The sequence below is a fragment of the Pteronotus mesoamericanus genome, unplaced genomic scaffold (genome assembly GCF_021234165.1).
Source record: "Pteronotus mesoamericanus isolate MK-2021 breed Mesoamerican mustached bat unplaced genomic scaffold, CSHL_Meso_final contig_52, whole genome shotgun sequence".
In the NCBI taxonomy this organism is placed as follows: Eukaryota; Metazoa; Chordata; class Mammalia; order Chiroptera; family Mormoopidae; genus Pteronotus; species Pteronotus mesoamericanus.
In genome coordinates, this window is record NW_026555189.1 from 12,376,923 (window position 1) to 12,399,362 (window position 22,440).

At 56.6% G+C, this 22,440-nt stretch overlaps 2 protein-coding genes across 2 annotated transcripts in view; one reads left to right on the plus strand and one right to left on the minus strand.

Moving 5' to 3' along the window:
* Window positions 1-634: 634 nt before the first annotated feature.
* Window positions 635-11,886, plus strand: SMPD3 (sphingomyelin phosphodiesterase 3). The gene is made up of 7 exons (XM_054579037.1): window positions 635-1,945; window positions 7,060-7,135; window positions 7,261-7,416; window positions 8,958-9,047; window positions 9,335-9,398; window positions 11,194-11,356; window positions 11,616-11,886. The coding sequence occupies exons 1-7, from the start codon at window positions 635-637 to the stop codon at window positions 11,715-11,717; spliced, it is 1,962 nt and encodes a 653-aa protein (XP_054435012.1). The 3' UTR covers window positions 11,718-11,886.
* Window positions 11,887-15,500: 3,614 nt separating this feature from the next.
* The window catches only part of PRMT7 (protein arginine methyltransferase 7), a 48,306-nt gene continuing 41,366 nt past the window's right edge, over window positions 15,501-22,440 (minus strand). Inside the window, exons 14-18 of the mRNA XM_054579282.1 lie at window positions 20,320-20,481; window positions 19,134-19,208; window positions 16,919-17,079; window positions 15,960-16,056; window positions 15,501-15,710 (exon numbers count right to left, since the gene is read on the minus strand). Coding sequence (XP_054435257.1) covers window positions 15,531-15,710; window positions 15,960-16,056; window positions 16,919-17,079; window positions 19,134-19,208; window positions 20,320-20,481 — 675 coding nt within the window. The 3' untranslated portion in view covers window positions 15,501-15,530. The remainder of the gene's footprint in view (window positions 15,711-15,959; window positions 16,057-16,918; window positions 17,080-19,133; window positions 19,209-20,319; window positions 20,482-22,440) is intronic.

Genomic DNA, 22,440 nt, shown 5'->3' on the forward strand with positions numbered 1-22,440 from the left:
TTCCCTCTTCATTCTGACCTGGTGGACACTCAGTGACAGACGGCTGCGGTTTGAGGCCCCTCCCAGGCTCACCTCAGGCTCCTGGCGAGACCGGTGGCAGGCCCAGGCACTCTAGGATCCCGACCTGCCTACCCGACGGCCACAGAGCTCTGCTCCTCTGCTGGGCCAGGCTCCAGGCAATTCGGTCATAGGGTCCAGACGGTCAGCCAGAGGCAGTCATGTCACAAAGCTCTTACTCCAGGAGAACCTGACACACACGGGCAGGACCAGCTTGGCCCCAGACACCCCCCGTGAGCCTGCTGGCTCCTGTCTGGCCTTCTTATGTCAGAGGAAGCAGGAACAGGTGAGCGGTGACAACAGTGCTAGCATCCAATCCGCTTCCCTAAAAAGGAATAAAAGCCCCCTTGCCTTTTGTCTTGCAGATTCTCCAGCAGGCCTTGGTGGCCTGGCATGGCCCACTGAGGTGAGCCATGACCGGCTGGCCAACTCACGCCACCAACCACCCAGAGTCACATCTCACCAGGAGGTGACCCCTCCTCCACCTGCTCCCCATTCACCCTCCCCACCCGGGAACGTGCCTGCGCTGCCACGGACAACATGTAGTAGGGCCGACAGCGGCGCCCAGTGAGCTGCGATGGTTTTGTACACGACCCCCTTTCCCAATAGCTGTCTGTCTGCCCTGCATGCCGTGTCCTGGGCCCTCATCTTCCCATGCTACTGGCTGCTGGACCGGCTCCTGGCCTTGTTCCTACCTGACCCATGTCAGAAGAGCCAGCTCCTCTGCATCTTGCTGTTCATGCCCATCTACCTGGGCCTCCTGGTCACCTCGCTGCCCTTCGCGTTTCTTGGGTTCCTCTTCTGGTGTCCCCTACAGTGTGCCCGCAGGCCCTACGTCTACTCCCGGTTGGAAGACAAGAGCCCGGCCGGAGGGGCAGCCCTGCTCAGTGAATGGAAGGGCACAGGTCCTGGCAAAAGCTTCTGCTTCGCCACCGCCAACATCTGCCTCCTCCCTGACTCATTAGCCAGGCTCAACAACGTTTTCAACACCCAAGCACGGGCCAAAGAGATCGGGCACAGAATCCGCAATGGGGCCAGCCGGCCCCAGATCAAAATCTACATCGACTCGCCCACCAATACATCCATCAGCGCGGCCAGCTTCAGCAGCCTGGTGTCACCCCAGGGTGATGGCATGGCCCGGGCTGTCCCTGGGAGCATTAAGAGGACAGCCTCTGTGGAATACAAAGGCAACAGTGGGCGTCACCCCAGTGACGAGGCTGCCAATGGCCCGGCCTCTGGGGACTCAGTTGACTGTGGTAGCCTTGAGAACGCTTGCATCGTGCGCATCAGTGGCGATGAGGGGGGCCGGCACCCTGAAGCTGATGACCCTGCTCCTGGAGGCCAGGCCAGAAATGGGGCTGGCGGGGGTCCACGGGGCCAGACGCCCAACCACAGTCAGCGGGATGGGGACTCAGGGAGCCTGGGCAGCCCCTCTGCTTCCAGAGAGTCCCTGGTGAAGGCACGAGCCGGGCTGGACGGTGGCAGCGGGGATCCAGGTGCCACCTACAGCAAGGCCCCACACAAGGCCTCGGTGGTGAAGAAGGCAGCCGCGCGCAAGAGGCGGCACCCAGATGAGGCCTTTGACCACGAGATCTCGGCCTTCTTCCCCGCCAACGTGGACTTCCTGTGTCTGCAGGAGGTGTTTGACAAGCGGGCGGCCACCAAGTTGAAAGACCAGCTGCATGGTTACTTCGAGTACATCGTGTATGATGTTGGGGTCTATGGCTGCCAAGGCTGCTGCTGTTGCCAAGGCGGCTGTTGCTTCAAGTGTCTCAACAGTGGCCTCTTCTTTGCCAGCCGCTACCCCATCATGGACGTGGCCTATCACTGTTACCCCAATGGGAGGGGCTCTGACAGCCTGGCCTCGAAGGGAGCGCTGTTTCTCAAGGTAGGAGGCCTGGGCACATGCCAGCTGCCCAGGGCCATGTGGGAGCTGGGATGTAGCCAGGGGGTCCTCACCATCTGGGATGTCTATGGGCAGACGAGACCTTTCATGGAGCTGAACCAGAGGGCCACCAACTCAGGGACAAGGGAACTAAAAATGCAGGGACAAGAGCCGAGGCTCCAGTATCTGACAGACCTGGCTGGGTGACCTTGGGCAAGTTCCTCAGATCTGAGCCACCGTTTCCCCATATGTAACGTGGGGGCAGCGTGGAGCCTACTCCCCAGTGGGGCGTGAGTAGCGAGGCCTGGGGGGTTCTCTGGTACTGGTGGTGAAGGTGGCCGGGCAGCGATGGCATGGTGGTGACAGGGGATGGAGAATGCCACTGTCTATGACAGCAGACATTCATAAGACGGAAGACTGATGAAAACCAATGGCTGCAGGTCCTGGGCCCACTGCCACACCAGCCACACGGCTGGGACACCCTCTCCCTCCTGGCTGTCATGCAGCTGCCATGCCCAGCTCTCTGCCCACCAGCCCAAGGCTTTGCTTCCATAGTCAGTAATTAAAGTGAATCATAATTATTTCTGCTAATTTCGATGCAATTGGGGGAGTTTTTAGGCCATGGTAATTTGGTCATCATTCATTATCTTCTACTGAGCCTGAAGCGCTCAGAGTGTCGACTTCTTATTCTCCATCCAAAAACCGCTGTTAATGCTTCCAGAGTTTTCTGAGGCATTGTTTGTGCAGCTGATACAGAACAGGGCTTTCTGCCCCCAGGATCAGCAGCTGGTGGGTATGGGTTCTGTCCATATTTCCCTCCTGACTTCTCCGTTCCCCTTAGGAGGAGGTGCATGAGGGCAGGCCTGGGTCCCCGGTGTGGCTAATTTGGAAGCGCAGTGTGGGGAGGCTCTTGTCCCCCAGACCCAGCTCTGACTGCAGGTGGCCCGACCGGGAAAGTGCCGTATGCAGGCCAAGCTCCTGCCGGGAGGGAGGGAGGGCTGGGCTCACTGTCTGCATGGAGGCTGCTGGAGCTAGCCCGGCCTCTTGGGCCCAGGTCCCTCCTCCAGGTGCTCAGTGACTCTTGTGTGGCTCCGCAGGCCCAGAGCTGGAGTCTTCGGCTCTCCATAGCCTCAGATGCTGGAATTGAATGCATTCCTCTTACAGGGAGCCAACCTTCCCATTTTGGCATATGGTTCATCAGTGTTCTGTTCCACGGATATATTTTCATCTCAGTAACTTTCTGGGGAAGGGGAGAGCATGTTGTCAGGCTCAGGGAGAGCGGGGAGTGTGCCCTCTCCCTCCCAACCACTGTACTACAGAGGCTCAGAGGCCAGGGAACCCCTCGATGCTGCCCCAGCCCACACACCCCCTCCTCATCTCCCTCCTTAGTCCGGCACCTCAACTGCCACGCCCATCGGGGTCACACAGTGTCCTTGAGACAGTCCCTCCGCTGTGGGCTTTCCTCCCACCTCTCTGGCCATTCCTCCCAGGGCGCTCCTCGCCTGCCCATCCGTTAAATGCCCATCCTCCCTCTCCCTCCTGGGTCTAAAACTGGTCTGCAGATATGGCTAATTTGGTTCACACCGTTAAAATATTTCTTGCTTGGGCAACATTTAAAAATTAAGATATTCCACACAAAACTTCTCTCCGACCCGGGCACATCTGGCCGCACCAGGCCTCCTGCTTCTGTCCAGCTCTCGGCCTGGGCAGCCCCACGGCACGGAGACCCCGCTTGGCCAGCGCTCTTCATTTCCCCTGGTCCCTGTGGCCAGCTCGCGCACGTGGAGCCCAGGAAAGTGACTCCACAGCCTTCGTCTCCACACTCACTGAGCGATCTCACATTTGTCCCAGCCCAGTGTCTTCCCTGAGCCCCCAGCTCTGTGTCTGGCTGCCCTGGACACAGTCCCATTCATTCCCAAACGGAACTCATCATCTGCCCTGCCCCTGCCCCTCCTCCAGGTTCCACCACCCCCCAGCCAGAAGGGCCCATCTTGACTCCTCCCTGTGCCCTGAGCCCATCCAGTCCATCCAGGTAACAAATTTCACTTCCCAGGTACCGCTGGACCCCCCATCCCCACCCCAGGTCTCCAGCTGTACTATCATGGCTGCCATTCCTCTGTATCTGCCCGACTGTGTTTTTGACTGTCTTCCTCTTCCAGCTCGTCCTCCTCCTCCTGCCTCAGATCTGACTCCCGTTGCCCCTTTCCTGCTGCCTCAGGGAGATGCCCAGCCTCCCCTGGACCCCTCCACCCTCACCAGGACTCTGTTCCAGCCCCGCTCTCCTTGTCACGGCCCCTCCCCGGGTTGGCCTCACCGTCTCTGTGGAACTTTCCTCAACACCCATCCACACAAGCCGTCTTTCCCTTCATGGGTTCCCCAGCATTTGTCCCCAGCAGTCTCGTCGCCTGTCCCTTCCATCAGACAGAACCCCTCAAGAGTGGAGCCAGTTGTGCCCGGCACAAGGCAGACCCAGCTCATCTTTGTTGCCAAGAGTGAGCCTGTTTCTCCTGCATAGAGAAGTGAAACAAATGGGGTTCAGGAGACAGGCCGGCCCAAGGAGGTGGCCCGGGGCTGGAAACATGCTGCCCTGGCTGCGCGTGGAAGCAGCACTCCCTTCGTTGGCAGGGTTCCCCTGTCCAGCCCTGCCCTCCTGACCAACCCTGTGGCATTTCTGATCCTTGAGGAAAATGTGCTCTCCTGCTGCCAGGACGGCCTGAGAAGGAAGGGACAGGCTCGCTTTTGCCTCATGTATGAGAGAGCCTGACTCTGGGCCCCTCTCTATTGACAGTCTTTGCCCACCAGGATTAAGAGGCACAACCTCTCAGTGTGATTGTTTGTTTTTGCAAGAGAAACACAAGCCTCTGCAGCTCCTGAGGACTTGAGCCAGAAATCAATAAGGCCGGGCACATAATCAAGTGGATCTCGGGGAACTGACAGGCTGACCGAGCGGGAGGTGGGTGAGGAGCTGAGACGCCTGGTGGAAGGGCGGAGGGGGAGGCCGGATGGCCTGCCCTGCGCCTCCTCCAGATGGGTTCTCCTCAGGGGCAGAGTTGAGTGGTGCCTCTCCGCACCTGTCCCCTGTCCCTGCCCAGGACTCAGCACAGGCAGATGACATTAAATGCTGAGGGAGTCGGGGATGATACTCTACGACCACCAAAAGGGCAGCTGGTGAAAAGCCTGGCCAAGTCACCAGGAGCTCAGAAGGCAGCACAGAGCTTTCCGAGAAACTGGGATGGGGCAGCAAACATTGATTTGAGCTGTCCTCAGCCATTGGAGCTTCGTGACCCCGGCTAATTACAGTATAATTTTAGTCTAATCCTCACAAATATAAGGCTCTAGCAAGGCAGCATCGTGAAGCACTGAGCAGGGGGCGCTCTCAGCGGGAGTATGACTGAGGAGGGGACAGAGGCAGTCATTGCTCGAGATACGCAGGGGCGAGAGCGCCACCGTGTGGCCTTGCACGGGCATTGCGGCTTTAAAACTGTGTTGTGTTTTTGCAACAGGGCGCATCTGTGGTAGGTGATTCCTTGAGATGTTTCAGGGATGCAGGGAACGTTAGACCAAGGTTTGGGTCAGGAATACAGGCAAAATGTGAACGTTGAACATGTGAGTTATAGACAGCCTCAAATCCAGGCCATATGGCTCATTACCAAGAAACCAGGCATGTATCTGTCCCCCGCCAGGCGCTGGGAAAGGAGAGATGTACATCCATTTGAGTGGGAAAGGGGATGAGGAGCTGCAGAAAGCTAAGCATGTTCGGTGACATGGAAGTCCATGTGGAGAAGAGGAATGCCAACCTGACTTTGGCAGCACAGGGATGGAAGCCTCCGGAGGCTCTCAGAGTAGACCCATGACACGGCGGCGGTAGTGGTTAGTTCGGGCCGTTCTTCGCTGGAGGACAGGCAGAGCTGTGCTCGGTCCATGCCAGGTGCCCCAACCCTGCTGCTGCACCACCTGTAGACCTGGCCTCTACAGTCACCTTTCTTGGACAGTTTCCAGGGTCTAGGGTCTCGTCATCATAGAAAGGCCAGTTTGGAATGGATGGGTGAACTTTGGGGAAGACAGCCCAAGCTCAGGCAGGAGGAAAGCCCAGAGAGGAGGAGCGAGAGGGGTCAGCCAGCGGCCTCTGGGCAAAGGTGCCTGCGGGTGGTCCTGGGGTGCCGCACCAAGGGCCTGGGGAGACAGCACAGCCCCTATCAAGGGCTCAGGCTTGCATCAGGGTCACCACTGAGGACCACGTGGAGTCGTCTGTAATGTATGATTGAAGTGTTTGTTTTCATTACGCCTGCCTGTGGAGACAGCCTGCCGGGGTCATGTGCAGTCGGGCATGGAGCCGGGGAGGTGCCCCGGCCCTACTCCAGCCCCAGGTCCTCCATCTTTGGGGAAGGAGGTGGATGGGAGGCAAGGACTGAGGCCTTCGGGGAGTGGAGCATGAAGAAGCTGGTGTGGAAGAAGCACTGGATTGGGGTGCAGGCTGTGAGGCACCTGGGGCCAGCCAGTGACACAGATGCCACAGAGACACAGGCTAACAGGGACCATGTCCAAAGAGCAGATGACGTGACTTCTCAAGAAGCCAGAGAGGCACAGACTGGGGAGAGTGGAAAGCAGGATGTGAAGTCTCTGGAGAGAGCATGTCAAGCTTTGCAGTTGGGCTGAATCCCCAAGGAGCCTGGCTTAGACTTCAGAGGAATGGGCTGTGGGGCATGATCAAATCTAGGGTATAACTACGGACAAGAGGGCAGAGCCACCAGACAGGGGTGAACAAGGAACTGGGGGGCTGGCAGGCTCTGGTCCCCGGGGGATGGCAGGGGTGTGGGCTGGAAATCTGCGATTATTTCTGCATTTGTTCCGTAAAACCTGACGTGACTGCCTAGGGGGCACGCGCTGTACAAGAGGCTGGCATTTCTTCATGCATCTGCCTCTTGTACTAAACCAGAAGCTCCTGGAAGCAAGACGTGTGCTGTTCCTACCTGTTCCCAAGTCTAGCCAGACGCCAACAAAGCTAGACCCGTGCTGGTCTGACCTGGTAGGCAGTCAGTGCTGCCAGTGTCCCTTTGTGCTCAGAGCAATGACAACTTACAGGCTTCTTTACTGACACATCACCTCCTACTCCACAGGTGCAGGTGGGAAGCACACCTCAGGACCAAAGAATTGTCGGGTACATCACCTGCACACACCTGCATGCCCTGGAAGGTAGGGTCTGGCGGCCTTCACTTTTCTGAGGGTGGGGGATCTTTCCCCAGCAGGCTGGGGTCCGCCGTGGCCTGGCTGGGGTCTGGCTACAGCTTCATCATCTGGTCTCTGGTTCTGCCCCGCAGAGGACAGTGCCATCCGGTGCGAGCAGCTGGACATGCTCCTGGAATGGCTGGCTGATTTCCGAAAATCTACCTCCTCGTCCAGCACAGCCAACCCCGAGGAGCTGGTGGCGTTTGACATTGTCTGTGGGGATCTGAACTTTGACAACTGCTCCTCAGGTGAGGCCAGGCTCCTCCCCATTCAGGTCATCTGCAGGGGGAGGGCGGGGGCTCCAGTCAGAGCTGGCAGCGTGAAGAACTTCCTGCTCCTTGTGAGCATGTGGGTGGGATATTAGCAAGACTATGACTTCTCTGCCCCCTAGAAATCTTAGAATGAGAAGCACCCACGCTCTGCCTAGAAAGCTCAGAGGCCTCCTTGCCAGAGACAAAAAGGTGCCCTAAAAACAAACCTGTGACAGGGACGGCTTGGAGCCCCTGAAACTCAGACTAAGTCAGCTAATACCACTCACCAAGTCTATTCAGCTGTTACTTTGCACCAGGCACAATTCTAATGGCTTTCATGGGCCAACTGTGTCATTTAAGTCTTGTAACAACCCTAAGAATGGGCACTGTATTTATCCGCGTCATATGGAAGAGGAAGCCGAGACCCAGGGAGGTGGAGTAACTAATGAGTCCAAGGTCACACAACCAGTAACATGGTAGAACTGGGACTTGAACCCTGCAAATCATGCCTTAAGCCATTAGGCTAAAAAAACTAAAAGTTCATCATCGGTGAAATTTCAAATAGTTATTTCATGATCTAAATAACTGATCATGAGTCAGATGATCATGCGCATCCCAGGGACCTCCTGGGCGTTCGGGCAGCTCTGAGCCTCCCTTGGCCCGAGAAGCTGGCTGGACCTGTGGCTCCTGGGCTCCTCCCACTCTGGCCCGAGCCCCAGGAGAGATGAGGTGACATGGGGTCGGTGAGCTCAGGCCCTAGCCCTCAGGGAAGGCAGAAAACCTTAAGGTCCTACCTGGAGCACAGGGTGGTGCCCTCGCCTGGTGACAGGTGCTTCTATCTATTCATGACCAGGGAGGCATCCTTTGACAACAGTGGCAACTCAAGAGTTTGTGGGAAGAAAGGCACCCACCATGGAACACACTTCCTCCCAAATGCAGGCCTGCAGCCTCTCTTTGTCACATGCCTGATGCCAGCTCCAAACCCTGGGTGTTCCTAGAATCTTCCTGAGTCAGGGTGGGGACCCAGCACATACAGGAAGGGGCTGTCAGGAGGGGTTCGATCCAGTCGAGCCCCACTCAGTGCCATGCCCTTCCTACCTGGGGTCTCAGAAAGGCCCTCTGGTTTTGAGAATTAGCAGGACAAACTGGAACCCAGGGCAGGTCACCTTCCTTTCTGAGCCTCATGGAGTCACTCCTCGCTCAGGTCTGCAAAGGGCAGAAGTTCCAGCTGAGGCAAAACGGCAGCCACCCCCCCCCCACCCCCCCCCACCCCCCATGGTTTGCCACAGGACCTGGCAAGGCCTCAGGATTACTGTCCTCAGACCAAAGGAGAGCTGGATACGGCGAGCGGGGGAGGCTGGGAGGGGATTCTCAAGGACACAGAAAACCAGTGACAAATGAATCACAGACCCCATCCAGAGGGATACCTGAGGGACAGGAACCTGGTAGCATCTGGACCAGGACCAGAGGCAGGCAGCCCCCCGGGACAGGCCAGACCCTGACACCCACAGCACTGCTTCTGTCCCTCCCCCGCGCAGATGACAAGCTGGAGCAGCAGCACTCCCTGTTTACACGCTACAAGGACCCCTGCCGCCTGGGGCCTGGGGAGGAGAAGCCATGGGCGATTGGTGAGCTGGGGCAGGGGACAGGGGATTGTGGGGAGAGGGGGCCTGGGGCAGGGGAGGGCACTGCCAAGTTCTGAGCCCAACATGCTCAGATCCGATGCTGCACCAAGGCTGGGCTCCCCACAGGGACCTCCAGGACTTGCTCCCAAGACCCCAGTGCTGGGGCAGCCGGAACACCCAGGCCAGCGGATGCCTGAGCCCACCCGCCCCCACCTGCCCCAGGGAGACAGCCATCCTCGAGGCTGGCAGGGTGCCACCTGCAATGACCGCACTCACCCCCTCGTCCCCAGGTACCTTGCTGGACACGGATGGCCTCCACGATGAGGACGTGAGCACCCCGGAGAATCTACAGAAGTAAGCACCCGCTGTGGTGGGGCAGGCAGCTCCCGGCTCTGGGCTGAGCGCCCAGCCCCGACTCGGCTGCAGGGAGGTGGCTGTTTTCGGGGCAGAGGAGAGCCAGGCCCCTGAGAAGGAAGCCTGTGGGAGCTTCAGGGACAGAAGTGGGGGCACGTGGGGGCCTGAAGCCTTCGCGCCCCAGTAGTTGGCCTTACAAAGGAGAAGCCCCCAAGTAGACCACGGGTCCTGAGGTGGCATTTCCTAGTACCTGGGGTTGTGACTCACTCTACAAGAACCTGCCCAGGCCTGAGCCCTAGCCTGCCTTGGGGCCCTGCTGGGCACAGCAAAAGGGGCTAGAATCTTTAGAGCGAGGCTGAAGGCTGCCAAAGAGCCCGGGGGATGGCGTCTGCTCTGGGGAGCCTGGCGGCTGGTAGTCACCCATTAGGCAAATACAAGTACAAGCAGAGCTAACATAAGCAAGTCATTTTCAAAGCAGAACCAGCTCCATTCCAACCAAACTTCATTCTTGAACACAGTGGCACTTCCATAAAGGACCCATCTGAGAAACTAGCAGCAGAACCAATTTATAATTCACAGCCCGAGACTGCACAGTCACAGCAATGGCTCCTTGCAGCTAATTTGAGCCAATTAATTAGATTACAGACTAAATTTGAAACATCATGCTATGCTGAGAAAATTATCTTTTTATGAGATAATGATTAAAAAATGACTATCAGTAACTCTCAGATCACTGATGCTGGAATTAATTATCAAAGGCAAAGGACAGTAATGGATTATATTTCTGAGATGTACTGATGTTCTGCATTCATTAGTGTATTTATCTCAAGGCTCATAAAGACCTTGTAGAAACACACATTGGCGCCCCTTCCACCTGCCCAGGCTCTCTCAGTGGCTGCGACTGCCCCCAGCATCGGCCTGCGCCTGCGCCCTCCACCAGTCTGTCACAAAGGCTCCTCCCCACTGGTGCTGACTCCGCAGGAACCCTGGCAGGAGGGAGATGGCAGACAGGGAGTCAGAAGACCGGGTCCCGGGGTGTGACACCCCACCTGAGCACCCTGGCCTCCCTGTAGAACCTTGAGGAACACTTGAGCAGCCACGTCAGTTTCCTTCCTCTGAAGAATAAATGACAGTCACATGCCATGTTGTTCCTTTCCTGGCACGCCTGGTCCTCAAAGCGTCCTGGGGCCCAGAGCAATCATTCTAGTATCAGAGGAGGAAATGGAGGCTCAGAGGTTTGGCACAGCCGCTCAGGGACAGCCTGACACAAGAGCCCAGTCCTGGGATAGGACCTGGGTGTTCTCCTTGCCTCCTGCCCCCTGCTGACCTGAAACAAGAGTCATGGTGGTTCTGGGGACTTCCAGAAGAGAAGGGTCCCTGCGAGGCACTGAAAAGACCAAGTTCCCCCAACAGGACCCTATTGATCAGAGCAGCACCCTGATGTGAATTGGGGACGGGAAGGTCTGTCCTCGACTCGGGCACAGTCTCTAGGCAGCACAGGGTCCAAGCTGTAGCCACAGCCCAAGTCCCAGTTCAGAGAGGGAAGTGCGTGCTGGCCGGCCCAAGGAGGGCACGGGACCTTCCAGGTTAGGCTGTGGAGTGGCCTAACTCAGTCAAGAACTCACAGCCTCAGACTCAGTTTCCCTCCACCCCAGCCCCTTCTGGAAAAACAGATGTTAAACACAGGGGTTTGATCTGAACTGCTTCTCTCAGGGATGAGAACCTGGCTCCACTCGGGGCCCGGGGCCTGGGGGCAGGGGCAGGGGCTCACCTTGCCTTCCTGTCTGCGTGCCAGGGTCTTGGAGAGTGAGGAGGGGCGCCGGGAGTACCTCGCCTTCCCCCGCAGCAAGAACCCAGGTGCATGCCAGAAGGGACGCAAGGACATGCTGAAGGGCAATGGCAGACGCATCGACTACATGCTGTATGCGGAGGAGGGGCTGTGCCCGGACTGGAAAGCTGTGAGTCTGGGACCGGGCAGCCAGGACATGCCTGTAGGTAGGGGACCCCGAGCCCCATGCGCCTCCACAGCACTGAGCATTCCTCTGAAAGCGAGACCTGCCCGACGGAGGCCTTTGGGGCCCTCAGGGTCCTCCCACCCCTCTGCCCTGAGGAAGACCAGGCCAGCCCCAGCCCAGGAGCCACCCCTGCTCCCCAGACCCCTCCTTTGCAAGGTGTCCTTTGGGTCTAATCAGGATGTTTCTCTTCCCCCAACCCCAGGAGGTGGAAGAATTCAGTTTTATCACCCAGCTGTCCGGCCTAACCGACCACCTCCCGGTGGCCATGCGGTTGATGGTGTCTTCGGGGGAGGAGGAGGCATAGACCCGCCCAGCCATCACAGCTGCCTGGCCTCTGCTAGCCCTCTGAGCTGAAGACGCTCCCTGGCCATGTCCCCTTCAGCAACAGTGCCGGGGAGAAGGCAGGGGCCTGGGGGAGCAGAGGTCATCCCCAGGCGAGCTGGAACCAGCGCTGCCCTGCACCTCTGGGCGCTCATTGCAGACGGAGGAGTCAGGCCGGCCCGAGGAGCCCCGGCTGCCCCACCAGTGCCATTCTTTCAAAACGTGATTTTCTACAGATCTACAGCACAACCTAGTTTGTAACCCGTGGGTTAGTATGAGAACCGGGTTTCTGTACTCTTTGTATCTCTTCTCAAGCTTTGTCCAGGGTTCATTATTTTTGTCTGCTGCCATGTTGTCTCGCATGCCTGCACCCTCGCATGCGCGCTGCCTGCATGCCATGTGCCACGCCGTAGCCACACAGACCCCTCGCTCGGGCCTCACCCAAGGCCAAACTCCAAACACAATTAGAACCAGCCAAAGAAGCATTCCTGGGCACAGGGCCGCCGGCTCGCTGCCTCCAGCTGGGGCTCCTCATGAGCAGGGACCGTGAGGGCTGTGTCCAGTCGCCGCGAGCCCAGGCTCTTCCCAGGGTCTTGCATTCAAGGGCAATTACATTTTAAAAAGAAAAGCAGGAAAAGTTAAGAACAGAAGCAACCCCTCATTTTAGAGGGTCTGCAAACCACGAGGGAGGACACTGCTCTTCCTGAGACAGGCCCCCTCCCCGGCGTACCAGGGCCCCAGAGACTCCGCCATGGAGCCACAGCCTGGGAGCCAAGGAGAGAACGACACTTTTCTACAGGAAGAGGGGAACTCAAGGATAAAGGGGAAAGGGAGCTGCTGGTTTTGAAAATGATAGATTTGTAGCTTCTCTTCTGCCAAAACCAACACCTCCTCTTTCTGCCTGATCCTGTCTACCCTCCGGACACCTCTCTGGTTTGGGACCAATCCTTCCCTGGGGACTGTCCCCATCCACATGCCGGCTGAGCTCAGGAACTGTCCGCCTGTCTCTGGGTAGAGCTGTAGCTCTGTCCTCCCAGACCCAACCTCAGAATCAACCCTGGACCCTGAAAGGGGGCCTGGACAAAGGGGTGGGAAGCCAAAGTGCAGAGAAAGGCCTGTCGCCTCACCCTAACCAGTGTGCAGGCTGGGGGTGGCAAGGTCAGGGACACTGCTTGCACAGGGTAAGGATGGTACTGGTGGCGTCCAGGCACAGGGTGGCGGAGCCTGTAGGCGAGGGCCGCAGCTCGCCGCCCCACGGCAGTGCTGCCTCTGCCCACCTGCCTTTCTAAGCACACCTGGGATGCTCCCTACAGTCACACGGGAAGCCTGTGTCTGCTTCCAGGTACGAGGCTCCCCCAACTTGGCGGGCTGTTCTTGACAACCCCCACTGGTCTCTCCTCCTCGCAGCACCCTGGCCCACGCGTGCCCAGCTGGCTGGAAGCCAGCTCTGCCCAGCGAGGCCGGGGAGCATACCAGGACCTTCTGGTGTGGGCGCGCTGACGCTGTGCCTTGTCACCCACTGAGCTGCAAGAGGGACCCAGAGGGGTCCCAAGCAGCCAGCCAGAGGTCAGGTCCTGCGCTGGGAGAGGACCCTCTTGAGAGCCATATCCACAGTGGCACTGGTTTGCCTGAACCCGCCTGGCCAGAGTGATGGCAGAGCTGAGGGCTTCACCACCTCCCCAGCCCTGCCCCTGGGGGTCCAGAGCCAGGAGGGGCTGCCCACCGCTGAGGGCACAGTCCCACCTGGGCTCTCCTGTGCCCCTCCTCCAAGGGCCTGGTCGTCAGGGTCGTAACCAGGCTTTGTGGGGTCAAAAGGCCCCCCAACCCTTAGGAGCAGCCAGGAATCTTCACTCACACAGCAGGACCCCTGTGGGCAGGTGTGACGCCTAGACGGCAGGGCCTTAGCCAGGGACCCCTGGCTGCGGGTCGCTGTGTGCGCGGGAGAGCAGTGGAGGCAGGCCAGGGCTCTGGGAGCAGACACGCCACGTGGCTCCCCGCCCTCCGAGGGGCTGCCTCCCTCCCAGGGCAGCTGGGTGGGAGCCAAAGCACAGCGGCGCGTGCTTCTCTCCCTTCTCACAGGGCGGCCTCAGGCCAGTCATACCTCCCTGTGCCTCGGTCACGCCCTGCCCGAACGAGGTCGCCTTTGCCCAGCCTGGCCCTGGCCCTCCCGGCTCCCCAGCGCCGCCCGCCGCGCGGCCTCAGCACCGACGCTGCCATCGCCCAACCACATGTTTCATGAAGCCTGTGGGCTCCCGGGGCCACACACAAGCCAGATTTTTCCATTTTAATTTTTAAAAAGGCAAGAAAAGAAACAACGCCAGGATATTCTGTGGTGTTTGGCCTGGGTGGAGCGGACACAGGGGTCACCCAAATCCCCAGCTGAGGTCCCGCACCTGCCCCAGGCCCGGCCTCCTCCAGAGAAGCCAGGAGGCAGGGTGAGCTTTGGAAGGAAACGGTCATTTTCATTTGTCCAAACCACCTTGAGTTTTAAGTATGAATATTAATCTTGATGCTTTTTAACTATTGTATTAACTTGCTGAAATTTAGAAATACTGTTTTAAAAAGGAAAAAAAACTTTTTTAATTTCTGTATTTTTTTCTGTATTGTATCCTCATGGGACATTAGGGGTTTTATATGGTAAGCACACCTAAGGTTTTGGTAAAAACATTATCAAATATCTATACAGACGATTCTTCCCTAGAAGAAAAACAATCTTTCACCTGATAAAATATTTTGAAGAGAGGTGTTTTTCTCCTTTACTGGTGCTGAAAGGAAAGATAGATCATGAGGAGAAAATAAAACTGTGAGGCTCAAGGCTGATGTTCTCCACTTATTTGAGCGAGAAGGTGGGGCTGGGCCCTGCTCCGACTCCGACCCTGGGGCTGGGCGGCCAGAGGGGGCTATGGGGGGCCTGCCTCCCTGCCTCCCCCGCACAACAGGCACAGCCTGTGTCTGTCTTGAGCCGCCTGAAAACCGGAACACCTAAGTTTTCTTATCATTGTCCCCTCATTCCCTCTGGAACTGGAAGCAAACAGCAGAAGGGCACCTTGAGTGGAGGGGGGTGGAGAGGAAGAGACGCAGTGTGCGCGTCTGCCTCCCTCAGAGGTGGTGGGAGGTCCTTGTGCCAGAACAGGGGCACACGGGAGCGGGCTATACCTCCTGCTCCCTCTCCTGCAGCTGGTTCCCTGGGTCTGCATCTCAGGAACTGCCTCCTCCCCGTCTCCTGAACAGCAGCCTGGTGTCCGTTGTCAGGTCTTGGTCACCTGCTGGTGCTACACACTGAGGCCAGATGCTTAGGAATGTGGCTTGGTGACATTACCCATCAAGTGAAAGGGCCAGAACCCAGTCCTCAGCTCGGCCCTGCTAAGGTCCCAAAGGCCCGGGGCCCAGCCACAGGTCAGCACTGTGGCCCCTGGAAGCCCCTCCCAGCTAGAGCCAGGCAGAAGTTCTTAGTGCACAGGCCAGGCTGGCGACCACCACAGGCAGCCCAGCCGCCTCAGCACCATGAGGCCCAGAGAAGTGGTTCGGAAGCCTCAGAGCTTCCTGAGACTACCCGAACCACTGCAGGGTGGGCTCCCTGGCCCCTCCTTGGCTCCAAATGCAGCCAGCAGCCCATGCTGCCTGCCACACCTGGGGCGAGGAGTCAGCAGTGCAAAAATGCAAAAAGGGAAGAGGTCTCCACACCGAGGGATTGAGCGGGGCCCTGAAAGGAGGCACCTTCACCCTCCTCCCCAGAAAGCCACGCCATTCAGAGCCCGGAGCCTCTTGAGCCACTTTATTTCTTAACAAGTGAGGGTCAGCGCCCACCATCCAGGGTATCTGAGGGTATGAAATCCATGGTGACATCTCCAGTGCGGGGGTGGAACTCCACAACATAGCTGACGGTCCGAGGGCCGCCGGGGGGTGCTCCGGGGGCCCGCGTCGCAGGGAAGAAGTACACGGCCTGCCTGCAGTGTGGGTTCCAGCAGCAGTCGCCCTGCAGGAGGAGCGGCAGAAGGCGCTGAGGGCTGCCGGTAGCTGAGCCCTCTGCTGGCCAACCTCCCCCGCAGGAAGCTCGTATGGGGAAGCTGCTGCTCAGAGCCGGGTACCCGGGGACATGGAGGGGTTCCCATCTGGCTGAACATGTGCCAGGAATACCCAGAGCACGCTGGTGGTGCAACCTCCCCCAACAACAGGACCTGCTCGCAGGGCCAGCCAGCTCTGGCACCCATGCGCACAGCAATACCTGGTCCCCCACAGGCTTCAGGAGGCCGGTGCTGACCGTGCTGGCCGGGGTCAGGCGGTACTCCATCCACAGGACAGCCCCATGGCTCCTCCCAGGCCTGGGGGAAGTGGGATGTTAGGCCAATCAGAGATAGCACCGTGACAGATGGGTGGGCATGGCCATGGCTCCCCTCTGCTTTGCGGAAACCTCTGGTCTTCCCCACTTCCACCCAGCCCAGGCAGGTGGCTCCTAACACTCCTCCTGACTAAAGGCCCCTCAGTAAAATGCTGAGCAAGAAAAGCCACCACCAATCAAAGCCCCCACTCACTCCTCATAGCCTGGCCAAGCACTCGGAGTAACCCGTGCGGCAGGGCCAGGTCGGCAACAGGACCAGCCTCCTCCGTCTCAGGTCACGGGCAGGCTTGGTCCAGAAGGCTCAGAGCACAGCCCTGGCGCCGAATGCTGGAAGACCCCTCCCTGCCTCCCTGGATGGCACCTTGTCAGGGGACCCCCCAAAGGGCTCTGGGCTCAGCATTTCCTCCCCATAAAGGGAGCTGTAGCTGGGTGGGCCTGGCTGTGCCTCACAATGAGCGCCCTTGCCAATTCCCAACCTGCTATAATTCCCAGGAGAAAAATGGTCCAATGGGTAACCATAGCAACCAAACTCACATTTCTCTGCAGCTGTGATCCAACAAGCTACTTAGCTCAAAGGGAGCCTCGGATCGTGGGGGGAAGAGCGAAGCCCACTCTGGATCTGCCTCCCTGCTCACACACACCCAGAGGCTGTGGGGACCCTCTATACACTCAGGGCCCTTTAGACCAAGAAGAGCAAGGCCGAGACAAGGAAAGCCATCATACCCACGTGAAAGTGGCCAAATAAGTGGTTAACCACATAGGCAGTACCTACGAGACAGAAAGCAGGCACCTCACCTCCACCCACCTCCTTCCTCCAAGACTCCCCGCCAGGAGCCAATACTCACCTCCTCAGCTCGATGGCACCCTCAGCGCGGAGAGGCTGTGAAGGGACTGGCTGCTGAAAATCAAAGGTCAGGAGGTGCTGGGGCTCGGAGAGGCTGCGGCAGGGGTACTCCCACAGCGGGTGGGGCTCAGCCTCCTTGCTTTCCCTGAAGTCCAGGGCACGCTGAGAAGGGAAAGATATGTGGGGGTCTGCAGAGACAGAGGCAGGATGCCCAGGGGACAAGGAGCCCATGTCCTTGTCTCCAGGCTCTAAGCCAGTGGCCCCTCACCTCCATGGCCCAGGTCCCTCAGGATAACTGCCAGTCACATGGGGCAGCAGGTCCTCACAGAGCACTGGCTTCTGTTCCCTGCTGCCATTCATGAGCCGTCTCCTGAGCAAGTCACCCCACCTTTCTAAGCCTTATTTTCTCCCTTTTTAAAATGGGATGGTGCTGCCCACCTCACCAAATGTCTACACTGATGACAATAGCTGGTGCTTGGACACTGTCCCATTCGGTGACTCTGACTGAGTGCTACAGCTGACAGGTCACCCCGATGTGGGGATCCCAGTCTAGAGAGAACGCAGAGACAAGCAACCATGGTCCCTGAGGAGCGCTGACCTTCTGCAGACAGGGTTGGGCAAAAATGCTGCCTGGAGGGATGGCCTCTGGGCTGCCTCCTAAAAGTCACACAGCAGTTGGCAGCAGAAAGGACAGTGGACAAAGCTGAGCAAGGAGAGGGCCCAGCAGCAGGGGTCAGTGACTCTGCGGGGGATGGGGAGAGCGGGGCAGGGAGCCTCGCAGGGTTTTCCCAGCAGGGATGGACAGGTCTGGACTCAGCATCTACAGGTCTGTTTGAGCACCGTGTGGAGGACGGCTGAGCGGAAGATGCAGGAAGCTGCGTGGTCACAGGCGAGAGACGAACTGGCGGAAACCAGAACACACTGGCAGAGAAAGAAAACTGGATTTGAGGCTCGCTGATGACCTGATGGTTATGGGACCTGATGAGCAACTGAGTGCAGGGGAGGATTTGCCCAGGAGGATGCCCAGCATCTGGGTATGATGCAGTGGAGGCCTGAGATGAGAGCCCTGGAAGAAGCCAGGCTGGGGGTGGGGGAAGAGCACATGGATTTTGTAAGCATCAAGGTCAAAGCGCCTGAAGGCATCTCAGTGGAGAGTCCACTGCTCTTAGCTATTTGGTCTGAGCTCAGGACAGATGCAAACATTAGCCAGCAACAGAGAGGGGACAGGGGACAGAAAGGACAGGGGCCTGCGGGCGACCTAGAACACATGGCACTCTATGGGATGGGAAGGATGGGAGAGGCCAAGGAGGAGCCTGACGGAGAGTGCGTGAGACTCAGCACAGAGGCGATTTCTGGGAGCATGGAACAGTAAGCGGTCAGCTGTGCAGGGGCAAGGAAAATGCAAACCAAAAGTATCTGCTGGATTTATTCTTAAAAAAAAAAAGCTTACAGGAGCAATCCACAATCATTATAGAAGAATGTGAACAGAAAAATAAGCAGGAGGAAAAAAAAAACCCATTTACCACACAAGGTTTTGGTATCTACTATTCCACCCCTTCCCCTGTGTGTATGTGTGAATTTTCTTAATACATAGATAGGAATATGTTGCTTGCCCTGCCCACTGGCATGGACCTATCATGGCTCTTTACTTCAGTCCTCGTAGATCCAGTACAACTGGCACTTTCACGAACCCCCTGGATTCTGGAGGACGCAGAGCCCAGTGCTGACTCAGTCCCCTAAAGGCGTACAAAGAGCCCTGCAGGACCCTCCTCTCACATCCATCCACGTGCTCTAGCCCCTCCCCAGGACTGGGGTCCCCAAAATGAAAATGGCTGGCTCAGAAGGTTACCAAACTGCCTTCTAGAAAGGGTGTCCCAACAGAGAACAAGCAGCTGACAGTGGCAGGAACAGTTCCAGTGGCACGGTGACAGACCCGAGCCTGAGATTCTGATTCAGGGGTTACATACAGCCCAGGGCCAAGAACGGAAGGGCCTTTGACTAGACTCCGAGACACAACGGTTCTCATGCTCATGCTCATGGTGAACGAAGTGGAACAGCTCCACCTGCCCTCTCTGCCCCCAGCAGAAGAGATCTCTGCACACCGCTCACACTGCCCGGCCCATGTGCCCCACAGGAGTGAGAAGTCCCAGTCAGAGGCCGGTGGTGAGGGGCAGCGGTGGGAGGGGCACGGTGGGGGGAGCCGTGGCCCCGCCTACCTGAATCATGTCGTCCATGGCGTGCACGTCGAAGCCTTCACAGTCGCCACAGGGGCTCCGGATCCGCCACAGGTCCTGTGAGGAAGGCAGGGCCTTGGCTGACACCCACCTGCCGGGGCACCCTGATGTCCACGCCCAGCCGGAGCCATGGGGAAGTGTGGCAACAAGATCGAGAAGGGTCACTGAGTTCAAGCGGGGGTGATCCAGCCCCAAACCTCAGGCACATCTCGCCTTTTTCACACGCCTAGAAGAGACCTCCAAGGCTGAAGGGACTCAGAGATACCAAAAATTCAGCTCTGATTCTGCCCAGTCTCACATGACCCTAAGTCCTCTTCCACAAGGGGACAACTGTCCAGAGCTACTGGGCTGGGTTCCTTGCTCTCTGTCCATCCTGAACACCATTTTCTTTAGGAAGAAATCTATAAACCAGCTATCAAGGCTCTTTACCCAGAAACAGACCGTGAGGACGATGGGAGGGGCCTGGAAGCACTAGGGCTGGTCACCTTTGCGCCCTCTCTCTCCTGGACTTTTGCCTGGAAATGGGTGTCAGTCTCCACATTTCCTTCGCTGGCCATGAAAACCAGAATTCATGTGGAAATTTCATCAGGTAAACAAATAACACAGAAGAAATGCCCAGAAAATAAGTGATGGAGCCACTAAGCTCCCAATGGACAGAGCCATTCTTATCAAAGAAATATCAAATGAGGTTCACTCTACATTTCAGGTTAAAAGCATTTCAAAATCCTTTTAATAAAAAAATACCTTTCCCAAAATGACTTTGTGACTGTGGTTCTGCTTTGACGAGAAAATTAAAATGAAGCTTTTCAATGCTTTCTCCCATAAAGAAGGTGACTCTCTCATCTCAAAATGCTTTTAACAAGTGGAACCTCGCCTCTTCTTGAGAGCAGAGCGAGTGGCACAGCATGTCTCCTGAAACTCCTATTTCATGCATTTTAATTATTCTGATAAGCCATATTGTAAAATGACAACACACAGCGAATTCCATTTCATATGTCAAATTACTGTGTTTTTAAAAAGACAAGCCTCTTCTGTTCAACACTGCAGTGTGCTGAACAAAAAAGGAGAGGCCAAATCACAAAGACCTGAGGACCTCCATTGACACCTCCGGTCTTTGCAAGAAAACAAGGTACCCCACCCCTTCCGCAAAAACCTCTGGGTGGCCTACCCTGAACTCCACAACCACAGCGTGCAGCGAGGCAGCCTGTGGCATCACCGCGGCCCCAGGCTCCAGGTGCTGGTCCACGGCAGTCCGCACATACCAGAAGTACAGGTTGTGCCATGGCAACAGGCTGGTGGTGAAAAACGGCTCACCCAGGAGGACAGAGACCTGGAGATCAGAGCAAGAAGCAGAACTGAGACATCAGAAGGATCCGTCTGAAGAGAGAGACAGGTCACAAGTTTCATGGGTGCATGGAAGTAACAAACCATTCATTCCCCCACCCGCTCTGTCACCAAACAAGCCCGCGAGGCCTGTGCCTGCACCTGAGGATACAAAGGTGAGAAACAGACATGAGCCCTGACCTCAGGTGCGCAGAGTGGAAAAGGGAGCAGATGAGGCTGGGAACTGTCCTTGTGGAGGGTGGTAAGCGTTGACAGCTGCACGAAGGGGCACGCGGAGGACTCCAGAGGTAAGAGCAACAGGGAGGCTTCCAGGATGGCCCTGTAAATCCTACTCAAAGCTGATCTTTACAGTTTATTCTCAGCGCTCGTCTAACTGTCTCCCTCACGAGGCTCTGAGCACCACAGAAGTGGGCACGTTGGCAGCATGGTATCCCCAGCACCCAGCAAAGCGCCTGGCCCAGAGCAGATGATCAGGACACATGTGCTGAGGAAATGAACAGACACATGAGTAGGAGTCCAAAAAGCAAAAAAGACTCCAGACAGTGGGATGGACAGAGGCACACGCACAGGTGGGAGGAGGCGGCCCTCTCAAGAGCTAGCAGGGCGGATGGTAAAGGGTGAGCCAGGGAGATGGAAGGGAGCCAGGTCACCCGAAGGCAACTGATGACAGCTTAAGGGGACTGGACTTTGCCATGAAGACAAGATGGGGTCACTAAGAGCTTTAATCAGAGAAAGAATGTGTTTTAGAAAGAGCCCTCTAACAACCATGAAATATGTGAGGACACCACCTGCAGGTGGAGCGGGGACAAGAGATGACCTGGACGAGTACTGTAAAAAGTGGACAGTGTGCAAAAGGGAGGAGACCAAAACATGGCAGATGCTAAGGAACAGAGCACCCAGGGGTAGACCCAAGCAGGCAGGCCTCAGTGGGGGGCCAGTCCGAGATGAGGTCCAGGTACCTGGCTGAGGTGACAGACATGTGGAAGGAAGATGCTAAGACAGAAAGAGGTGGTCCTGTGCACTCCCCGCCCTTCAACACTGGGAACAAGGTAAGACGCCCCTCACCACTTCTACTCACCATTCGGTGACCTGAAGTCTAGCCAGTGCGCCACACTAATGGCTCACAGAATTTAAATATCTTTTAACCTTCATCAATGGGGGAATAAAAGAGCAAGCTGTGCATGAATGTTTACAGTAGCATCATTCACAAGAGTCAAAAAGTAGAAACAATCCAAATGTCCATCTGATAAATGGGTAAATAAAATGTGGTACTCCCCATATCATACAATGCACTATGATTCAGCAGTGAAAAGAAATGAAGTACTGATTTATGCTACATGGATGAACCCTGAAATAAGCCAGTCACAAAGAGACTACATATTGCACAGTTCCATTTACATGAAATGTCTAGAATTGGCAAAATCACATGGACAAAAAGTGCATGAGTGGTTGTCTAAGACTGGAAGGATTGGTGGCGAATGGGGAGTGACGGGTAATGGGCATGCAGTCTCTTTTGGGGTGATAAAAATGTTCTCAAATTGACTGGGGTGAAGGCTACACAACCTTATGAAATGTAATAGGTCACTGAACTGTATGTTTTAAGTGGATAAAATGTATGGCATGTGAATTATATTTTTAAAAAGTTGCTCTTTTAAAAAAAAAGCATGGGAAGTGGCAGGGGGTGGGGGGAATGAGCAAAAGACTTGAGTAGGTATTCACCAAATAAGACATGGAAGAGGTAATGAGCACATGAAAAAGGGCTCACCATCATTAGTCATCAGGCAAAGACAAATCAAAACTATGACACATCACTACATACCCCTTAAATGGCTGTAATAAAAACAATAGAGAGCAAGTGTTGGTAAGGATACAGAGAAGCTGGAACCTTCATACATTACTGGGGATGTAAAATGGCACAGCTCCCCTGGACAAGTTTAACAGTTTC

What these genes read in the sequence shown, in the direction of transcription:
- SMPD3 (XM_054579037.1), top strand. Translation starts at nt 635, where the DNA reads ATGGTTTTGTACACGACCCCCTTTCCCAATAGCTGTCTGTCTGCCCTG. An exon ending in GGAGAAGCCATGGGCGATTG is followed by an intron (nt 9,048 to 9,334) that starts GTGAGCTGGGGC and finishes CCTCGTCCCCAG; the next exon opens with GTACCTTGCTGGACACGGAT. An exon ending in ACCCCGGAGAATCTACAGAA is followed by an intron (nt 9,399 to 11,193) that starts GTAAGCACCCGC and finishes TCTGCGTGCCAG; the next exon opens with GGTCTTGGAGAGTGAGGAGG.